Source organism: Salvelinus namaycush, chromosome 27, assembly GCF_016432855.1.
Source record: "Salvelinus namaycush isolate Seneca chromosome 27, SaNama_1.0, whole genome shotgun sequence".
In the NCBI taxonomy this organism is placed as follows: Eukaryota; Metazoa; Chordata; class Actinopteri; order Salmoniformes; family Salmonidae; genus Salvelinus; species Salvelinus namaycush.
In genome coordinates this window covers 27,391,572-27,402,391 of record NC_052333.1, presented here as the reverse complement: position 1 = coordinate 27,402,391, position 10,820 = coordinate 27,391,572, and the positions used below count along the sequence as shown (strand labels likewise).

The following is a 10,820-nucleotide window of genomic DNA, read 5'->3' as shown; positions in this document are numbered from 1 at the left end:
ACCAAATGTGGCCCAATCAGCCAAACATTCATTGAGAGAGGTTGATTGTGTAAAATGATTTTGTAAAATCAGTTTCCAGGTTAGAGAGCTCACCATTCTTTATGAAAATGCAATAAATCATAAAGATCTCAATGTCTAATGGTAAAACTCATTAAATAATGATATCCAGGCAAACAATTTAAAATATTGAACGTCTTTATTATCTCAACATGTCAGAACCAACAGCATTACAGTAATAAGGTTCAGAACATATGTGATATGAAAGCAGAGCAGATCTATGTGACATCAGAATCAGACATATATTCTGTTGTTTGTTCCATTATGCTAAATGCTCCAGCTGGAGGAAGGATTCCCACACAGGATCCAGCCCAGCATTAGACCAGTGTGCTGGTATTGCTGGAACAGTAAGAAGGAGAGGTGCAGAGTAAATACAGTGGAGTCAGAGGGGGGAGCTCATTAATCAGAACACTGGTCTCTCCTCAGTGTCTCAGAGAGAGGAGACTGGGAGCCCTGGGTGGCCTCACAGGTCACAGAGCCCACCTTCTTCCACTGGTCGACAGGGAAGGTCAGGGTGCTGCTCCAGCTGTAGTGGCCGTCCTTCTCCAGGACCCCGGGGCTCCCGGTCACCTCCCAGGTGTTACTGCTGCTACCATCCACCTTCCAGCTCAGCTTCCAGTCTGAGGGGAAGCCCTTGTTGGCCAGGCACATGAGAGTGGCCTTCCCCTGCTGCAGCTCCACACTGGAGGGGGACAGGACCGTCAGGGTGGGACGAACATCACCTAGGAGACAGGTGGGAAGTTAGGGAGAGGGGAACTATCAATCAATCATCAGATTGATACGACAATAATGATGCAGTAGTTTTACATCTTAGATGTAAATGAAGGCTTTGTCCATCAGTGTGTTTCTGTTCCTCAAACAAACAGACAGTTAGTTTATCAGTCTTTATGTCACTCTTTCACTTCCCTTTGACTAGCTACTGAAGCATATTAGAACTACATGAGATGACTGAAAATGTATTTAGCTATCTACAAAATTGTACTTTTTAAAATTTGAAATATGTTAGCATACTTCCCTTATTTTAATGGAATAAAATCCTATGAATCAAACTGCATTTCATTATTAATTAATATGATTGTTGTGTAGAACGTTCAACAGAATGTATGAACAATTCTTAAATGATGAATTCATTTAAAATCGGTTGATAAAATGCCTGTGCTGAGGAAGTAAATTCCAGTTGACTAAACATCTAACAATATTATACATTTAATTTAAAAGACTCACTAAAACATTTAAAAGTTTTAATTTAAATTAATTAATTATAGTTATGTGTAATTTACAAGACATTCTATCACAAATTGAAAATAAACGTATATTGATATGAACAGCAGAACTGCCTGACTTTGCAAGACAGCAAGACTTTTCAACAGATAGCAAATAACATATAACATAGCATATAAAATAGCAAATGAGATCAAATAAGATAGCAAAACAGGAAATAGGAAATTGACAGCAAAACTAAACATTACTTTTCAGCTGAATGCTGAAGGAGTACATTTAAGTTGAATATAACCACCGTACAACAATTGTATTGTAAAAGACACATTACATTATAATGAATACTGATATGATTTACGAGACAGGGACTTTTAATCAAATGAATAGCTCAATATTTGAGGTTCAACGAAAAGGTATATTCAGCTATTCACACAAATTGTGACTCATGATCATGCATATTATTTATTACATTTTTAATCTTAGTTTCTTGTCTCATAAGATTATCAATGCATCTATACAGTATGCAAGGTCAGAAAATAATTTTTCATTAGTAATTACAGGTAGGTAAACTTACTTCCAACATCCAGTCTAGTGCCTCCACCAAAAGTGTACCACAGTGATACGATCTCATTCAGCGGTCGTACAAAACCCTCTGACACTGTAGAGACACTGCTTTTGCTCTTTGTAAAGCTACATTTATCTAAAGCACTCTGATTTCAACAGTATCCCTGTTCCAAATGAATACACACTGTATTACCTTGTTTGATATATTACATCTTGAATAGGCATTTTAATTTAACTAAATTTACATCTAAGGAAAATAAAGGCAAAACTAATTCTCCAAAAATAAATATACATTTCTACTTTCTATTTAAGGGAGTTGTAATATTGTTAAGAAAAGGTATTAGATTTTGATACCAGAGGTCAAGATATAGAACTGAATACTTACTGCCAACACTCAGTTTGGTCCCTCCACCGAAAGTCAACCACAGTGATGAAGTCTGATTGACTGGCTGTACAAAAACCTCCAGACAGACAGAGAGGGGAATGATAACAGACATGGAGCTGATCACTGAATTCTGCATTGTAACTGATGCCCCCTACTGGTACACTCTGGAACTCCAGTAGACTGGACACATTCACGTTCCCCATTAAACTTCCAACAGTATGAAAACTGCTGTGGATTATGTTGATAACAGTGACTTCAGAAATTTTTCACAGCCCTTTACTTTTTCAAGAAATATAAGATTTGAGATGTTGTGTACCTGGCAAGCACACAATACCCCATAATATCAAAGTGGAATTATGTTTTTAGAATTGGTTTACTAATTAATAAAAAATGAAAAGCTGAAATGTCTTGAGTCAATAAGTATTCAAGCCCTTTGTTATGGCAAGCCAAAATAAGTTCAGGAGTACAAATGGGCTTAACAAGTCACATAATACCTTTCATGGACTCACTTCGTGTGCAATAATAGTGTTTAACATGATTTTTAAACAACTACCTCATCTCTGTACCCCACACATACAATTATCTGTAATGTCCCTCTGTCGAGCAGTGAATTTCAAACACAGATTTAACCAGAAAGACCAGGGAGGTTTTCCAATGTTTCGCAAAGAAGTGCACCTATTGGTAATGGGTAAAAATAAAAAAGAAGACATTGCATATCCCTTTGACCATAGTGAAGTTATTAACTACACTTTGGATGGTATATATTTTTTCAGGATAAATGAAACGGAATAGAGCTAAGCACAAACAAAATCCTAGAAGAAAACCTGTTTCAGTCTGCTTTCCAACAGACACTGGGAGACAAATTCATCTTTCAGCAGGAAAATAACCTAAAACACAAGGCCAAATATACACTGGAGTTTCTTGCCAAGTTGACTGAATGTTTCTGAGTGGCCTACATGTAGTTACAGTTTTGACTTAAATCTGATTGAAAATCTACTGCAAGACTTGAAAATGGCTGTCTAGCAATGATCAACAACCAACTTGACAGAGCTTGAAGAGTTTCAGAAAGAATAATGGGCAAATATTGTACAATCCAGTAGAGCAAAGCTCTTAGAGACTTACCCAGAAAGACACACAGCTGTAATCACTGCCAACGGCCAAAGGCATGTATTGACTCAGTGATGTAAATATTTATGTAATCAAGATAAAAGCGTTTGCTAAACGTGTCTGCTAAATGACTAAATGTAATATTCATTTTTTATTTTTCATAAATGTTTTACAAATGTTAGAATTCTTCTTCTGTTTTGACATTGCAGTATTTTGTGTAGATCAAGGACCAAAAATAACAATATATATTTTTTTATACCACTGCACTGTTGAATAGACGTTTCTGATTGGCTTGAAGGGCATTCTAGAGCTTGCATTATTTAAGTGATTATGCCCGAGAAGCCGATGTTTGGAGGATATATTGTCACTTGTGTTGTTAGGCCCGAGGCGATGTTGAGGGCTGGCAAACTGTGCCAATATATCCTTAAAACACAGGCTTCGAGGGCATTATCACTTTTATACAATGGGTTACCAACATTTATTCATACTATTTCATTCTTTCGTGAGATATAGTCCCGACACAAATCTGAGGTTCCTACCCAAGGGGAATGGTCATTCGTTCTATTGGTTCGGTTGCCAGAGACGCGACCTAGTCGTTCAGTCTTTTTATTCTCTATCTATGGACGCGACCCAGTCGTTCGTACTAAATGTTCCATTGCAATACTGGCTGCCAACATACTTATTCCTTGCTTGCTAGCTAGCCAACTACGGCTAACTTACAGTCGCGTCAAACAGTACAGCCAGAATAACAACAATAGCTTCATTTGCATTTGTTTAAACTGTTTTCTAGTGACATTTATTGGACACATCATAACAATGAGGTGCGATATAGCCTGGCATAGAAATGTCCTCTCGTCGGGACACTGTTGTTCAGAGGAGCTAGCCAACAACACAGCTAACACAATCACTTCAAACTGGAGCTGGAAAGACTGCAAACTAGCCGCATTTTGTTGAACCTTTTTTCAATTGACATTTCTTTGTATATATCCATAAAAATGATGCCAGCTGATCCATGATTTCGACTGGCTGAGAAACACTTCCTGTCTGTCTCGTCCCGACACGTCCATTACTATGGGACAGCTGGAGATCGAATTTGAATATTGAAACAATGTTGCAAATGTCGAAGAGACAGACAGCAAGGTTTATATAAATCTCTGCTTATGAAAACAAAATGTTAGTCTGAAATAAATGTGAGACAAAGTCTAGATACTTTTTATAGTGGTGATCAAGTTTATAAATTGGCTGGCTGGTCTGATGAGACAATGGTTTGAGCAGTCAGGTGGAACAGAGTAAATAGGCATTTTAATTTTGCTGGTGGTAACTCGCGGAATAGAAACCGACTGGAATGCGGTTTTAACCAATCCGCATTCAGGATTAGACCCACCTGTTGTATAATTCCCTTTAAAAACTATGTGGTTCGAGTCCTGTGTGCTGATTGGCTGACAGCTATGGTATATCAGGTCGTCTACCACAGGTATGACAAAACATACATTTTACTGCTCTCATTATGTTGCTAACCAGTTCCTAATAGCAAAAAGGCATCTCAGGGGTTTGCGGTATATGGCCAATATACCAAAGCTAAGGGCTGTATCCAGGCACCCCAGGCACTTGCTTAAGAACAGCCCTTTAGCCTTGGTGTCACGCCCTGACCTTAGAGATCCTTGTTATTCTCTATGTTTGGTTAGGTCAGGGTGTGATTTGGGTGGGCATTCTATCTTCTCTATTTCTTTGTGTTTGGCCGAGTGTGGTTCCCAATCAGAGGCAGCTGTCTTTCATTGTCTCTGATTGGGGATCATACTTAGGCAGCCCTTTTTCCCTCCTTCAGTGTGGGATCTTGTCTTTGTTTGAGTGCATGTAGTTTGCACGACAAAGCTTTTCGTTCGTTGTATTGTTTATTGTTTTTCTTGGTGGAACATTTAAATAAAAGAATGTACGCCTACCACGCTGCACCTTAGTCTCCTTCCGACGACAAACGTTACAGAAGATCCCACCACCAACGGACCAAGCAGCGTGGTCAGGAGGACTGGACCTGGGAGGAAATCCTGGATGGAGCAGGACCCTGGACAAGGGCTGGGGAGTATCGCCGTCCGAAGGAGGAAATAGAGGCAGCGAAAGCGGAATGGCGACATTACGAGGAGTTAGCTCAACGTAGCAAGCACGAGAGGCAGCCCCCCCAATAATTTTTTTGGGGGGGGCACGCGGGGGGATTGGTGGAGTCACGCCCTGACCTTAGAAATCCTTGTTTATTCTTTATTATCAAATGAGGAGAGACAAACTTATCTCACAGGTCAGAGTTAATCATAAACTAAATCTTTATTCACGTATTAATAAGGAAAGCAGGTCACACCACACACACAGAAGTGAATGATGTTAGTGCTCTGCAATAACGAGGCCGGTCAACCCAACACTCTTGACTGTCATTTATAGCAAAGATACACCCCCTTAGTCTACATGACAAACAACAGATGTGTGGAATGGGTCACAAGGTGACACTTGATAAATGATAAAGGAGTATCCCCCAGTCAGATAGCATTTGCTGTGAAGACTGTTCTTATTGTACAGAAACCAACGTTTGGCCCCTAAGACAAGGTTCCTCTCATCATTATCCATACCCAAGCCATCTCTCCCTGGTACCTTACATTAAACAAACACCAACTCATTCTATGAAATGCATGCTGTAGGTTTTATCACTACCCAGAATATGATTGTATTCACTCTTTCGGGTTTGGTAGGGCATGAATAGTTAGGATGTTGGATTTGGACAGGGTCAACATTCATGCTATTGTGTACTGAAATGGGTTCTCCGTACAACAAGAAGATAAATCAAAGCGTGAAAAACAATTCTAAAACTATTCAGAATTTTGTTCAACATATCCTTCAAAAGAAAGCATTTTCCACAGCTCTGTATCCTTAGTGGTCCCAGTGTGTTAACACATATTTTTGCAGAATATATTGAGAGATATGTACAATATCATAGTCTATTGACAAGTCTAACCAACTACATTATTGTATTGTAGTGTCATATTTTGATTAATTGGAGTTTAGAATACTTTCGAATATGGGAGAATCTGTAGCTCTGCAGCTGTTGAGTCAGAGCAGTTCCTCTTTAGCTGAGGAAGGTTTTTGTACGACGTTCTAACACTGTGTGAACGGATAGCTGTAACGCTGCTGACAGTAGTAATCTCCTGCATCTTCTTCCTGGACTCCAGTGATGGTCAGAGTGAATTGAGTACCAGATCCACCTCCACTGAAACGACCTGGAATCCCAGACTGACGGTTTGTAGCATCATAAACCAGGAGTTTAGGAGCTTCTCCAGGTTTCTGCAAGTACCACTGGAGATATTTACCAATGTCTGAACTGGCTGTACAGCTGATAGAGACAGTCTCTCCTGGACTAACAGACTGAGATTTAGGAGACTGGGTCAGAATTATATCTGCTGATGATTCTGAAAAATAAACAACAGTGAAGAAAGGCTGATTAGTAAGGTTATCACAACAACAAGCATATTGTAAAGCATAGCCTATCAAGCTAAATCCTTATTTATTCTGTCATATTCAATTAACGAATGAAGTGCAACCCTGAAGCCAAACCCATAATGAATCATAGTTGGTCTTTCACCCTGAACAAGGAGCCCCAGTGTCCACAGCAGTAGAATCAGTGACATCATCATTGTGCTGCGTGTCAGTGGCTCTGAAAGGAGTGAACAGTCACTGATCAACACGGGATCTTTAAAAGTATGTGGAGCAATGAGGCAGGACAACTATGCAAAGCTCGATCTTTATGCAAATACACGCACCGCGCACGTGCACACACACAGATAAATGAAGTCAGCAGTTTCCAAAGGTAGACCTGCTGTATATCACATTTGAGGATATGAAAATCATAAACAAACCACACATTATAACAACTATATCTTAAATGAGGACTAGTTTGACCCGCCTACATAGTAGTTTATGTCCCTCAACAGTGGTTGTCAGTCCCAGGAGAAGGTAAATGAAGCTTGACAGTAGAATTGCTGCTTTGGGGCTCCCGAGGGGAGCAGCGGTCTAAGGCACTGCATCTCAGTGCAAGAGGGGTCACTACAGTCAATGATTCGATTCCAGGCTGTATCACATCCGGCCGTGACTGGGAGTCACATAGGGTGTTTCACAATTGGTTCAGCGTTGTACGGGTTTGGCTGGGGTATGCCGTCATTGTAAATAAGAATTTGTTCTTAACTGACTTGCGTAGTTAAATAAAGGTTAAATAAAATAAATAAAAATAAAACATTCTACTGCATATCCTTCAAAGCTTCTCATGGTGGACCGCAGTGGAGCTCTGTCGTTCTCCTCAGATCACAGTGTGTAATGGCAGTCTGTGTGTGCGTAGAGTGGGTGTTTTACTGTCGCACTCTCTATATACCCATTAAATTGTTGGAAGCACATCTAGTGTGTGAAACTTTTTTTAGTTTATTTTTTTTTATACGGTTTACTTTCTGTTCGTCAGCACCTCTACAAAGAGTTTTTGTGTCAGCTCAGGCTTTTTACCATCCAATCACAACCCCCCCATAAAAACAACATTATTATAGTTACAAACTATGTTTTAAACTACAGCATCATGTCGATCTCATGGTCTGTCAATCCTTGCATCTACACTGGGGACTAAAGATAGGAGGGAGGACTGACAGTCATATCAGTCATACCTCATTTTAGAGGAGATGTTTCTTATAAAAAGAAGAAGTGATGCAGTCAGTCTCTCCTCAACTCTTAGCCAAGAGAGACTGGCATGCATAGTATTTACAGTGCCTTCGGAAAGTATTCAGACCCCTTGACTTTTTCCATATTTTGTTACGTTACAGCCTTCTTCTAAAATGTATTAAATATTTTAAAAAATCTCAGCAATCTACACACAGTACCCCATGATGACAAAGCGAAAACAGGTTTTTAGAAATTGTATACATTTATTAAACAAAAAACAGAAATACCTTATTTACATAAGATTTCACACCCTTTGCTATGAGACTCGAAATTGAGCTCAGGGGTAATCCTGTTTCCATTGATCATCCTTGAGATGTTTCTACAACTTGATTGGAGTCCACCCGTGGTAAATTCAATTGATTGGACATGATTAGGAATGGCACACACCTGTCTATATAAGATCCCACATGCCAGAACAAAAACCAAACCATGAGGTCGAAGGAATTGTCCATAGAGCATAGCTGTCCTGGTGGTCATCCTGCGCTGCTCAACCCAACGCCACAACTTCACCTTGTGTCTCATGTTGAATGCGATGTCCTCCAACATCCTGTTCCTGGCCACGGTGCCGGTCTGGATCTATACTTTCCTGCACGGCTGGACTCTGCGCAGTGTCCCCTGTAAGATAGCCACTTTCCACTCTAATCGGCGTCCAGCGCCACCTCCAGGTGCTCTACCCGCAGAAGTGGAACTGGCTGGGGGCGGAAGGGGGAGGCGGCACTGCTCCTGGCCCTGTGGCGGCTCGCCTGCATCCTGACTTCCCCCGATGTGGCCACTCGCAAAGTAGGCGATGGCAAGCTCAAGTGCAGGCGACACAGGCTCCGATGCTGAAAGAGCAGTTGTCCTTGTCTTGTCTTGGAGACCCTACTGAAGTTCGTGGTCCCGTTCTCTGTGCTGGTCATGTCCTACTTCTGCCTCCACCGGCCGGTGAACCAGACGGGCGCTGTTCAGCAGCGCCAAGTTGATGTGGCTGGTCACCAGTGTGGTTGTTGCCTTTTTCATCCTCTGGATTCATGTGCACATTGTCAACGTGGTGGACCGCCTGTGTGGTGCTGCAGACTTCCCAGTTGAGGCGTCGGCAGTGCTGCTGTGCCACAGGAGCGCAGCAGCACATGTCGTCCGGAGCTTTACGTTTATCAACAGCTACCTGGACCCCTTGTACGTCTTCATCTCACAAAGGATCTGAGAGCAGGATGCAGGTACTCCAAAAACGAAATATACATTTTAAGGGGTTTTGGCTTGGTTTTTAGAGCAGCCAAATAGGGGTTCATCACCCCTGCTATTTTGTCCTCATAAAACCCTCATTTTGGGTTGCTGACTCTGGGTCTTCATAGCCTGTACTTTCTATGTATCCATATGGTAGCCTAGATTTGTTCCTTTGGTGACCTATCTCCCTTCAAGGTTGACCTCCATTGGTGAAATTCATACTCTATTGCTTCTCAGCTCTCCAATTCATAAAGAAATAGATTTGGTTTTCATGAATAAATATCTGTTTTATTTGTCTTAAAGTAGGCTACAGGTAGGCTACTTCTGCTTTGGTTCAGACGAGCTCCAACTTCCCATAAAGTGTTGGACTATTTCATCATACAGTGCTGTGTGCCTCATTCTATGTCAAGATCTTGACAGGTACATGATCAGTGAGCACAATGGAAAAACACACTAGATGTATTCAAAAACATTTCTGCCTAAATAGATCAATAAAAACATGAATTTCATACCTTACACCACTCTGATGCCCAACATGGGTTCAACCATGTCAGTTTCTGTCTAAGCCACAACAACAAGTGAGACAACTTGCCGACACTGCCCAACAACATTCCCATATACTGTATTTCAGATGTAACAACACCTGGTACACGGACAAACTACTTTATCACCACCCAAAGGACCATGCCTTTCAGTTCAAAATGAGAAAAAGGCAAAATCCTCAATATTTATACTGTAAACCATGTATTCAACACTATAAGCTATATTTCTACATGAAAGAGAAGCCCTCAACACCTCTGCTATCAGATATGACTGATATGACTGTCAGTCCTCCCTCCTCTTTCTGCCACCTATCATTAGTCCCCAGTGTAGATGCAAGGAACGACAATACATGAGATCGACACGATACTGTAATTTAAAACATTTTTGATTATGATAGGGTGACGCACACCCCAAAATGTTTTGTAGAGGTGCTGAAAGTACAAAGTAAACTGTATAAAAAAGAAAGAAGGAAAGTTGCAGACTATATATGCTCCCAGCAATTGAATGGGTATATGGAGTGTGTGACTTTCTTTTTATACGGATCTGGGGGACCTTGGACTTAATGTAAAACACCCGCTCTACACATCACACAAACTGCCATTACACAGTCTGGTCAGAGGAGGGAGACAGAGCACCACTACTGTCCATCTTGAGAAGGTTTGAAACACATAGAGGCAGCAATTCTACTGTTAAACTTAATTTACCTTCTCCTGGGACTGACAACCACTGTTGAGGGACATAAACCACTGTGTAAGCGGGTCAAAGTAGGCCTCATTTAATATATAGTCGTTACATTGTGTGGTTTACGATTTTAGTATTCTCAAATATGATACACAGTAGGCCTACCTTTGGAAACTGCTGACTTCATTTATCTGTCTATGTACACAAGCACAGTGTGTGTATTTGCATAAAATGTGAGATATTTGCATAGTTGTCCTGCCTCATTGCTCCTCATACTTTTAAAACCCCAGTGTTGATCAGTGAATGCTCACTCCTTTCAGAGCCA

The 10,820-nt window shown here is 40.8% G+C and overlaps 1 gene segment (V, D, J or C); it reads right to left on the bottom strand.

Annotated features, from left to right (window-relative positions):
* Positions 1 to 202: 202 nt before the first annotated feature.
* On the bottom strand, positions 203 to 7,017 carry LOC120022192. The segment is given in 4 exon segments: positions 203 to 779; positions 1,850 to 1,884; positions 6,480 to 6,777; positions 6,951 to 7,017. Coding segments are annotated over 4 exon segments (708 nt in total).
* Positions 7,018 to 10,820: the final 3,803 nt, after the last annotated feature.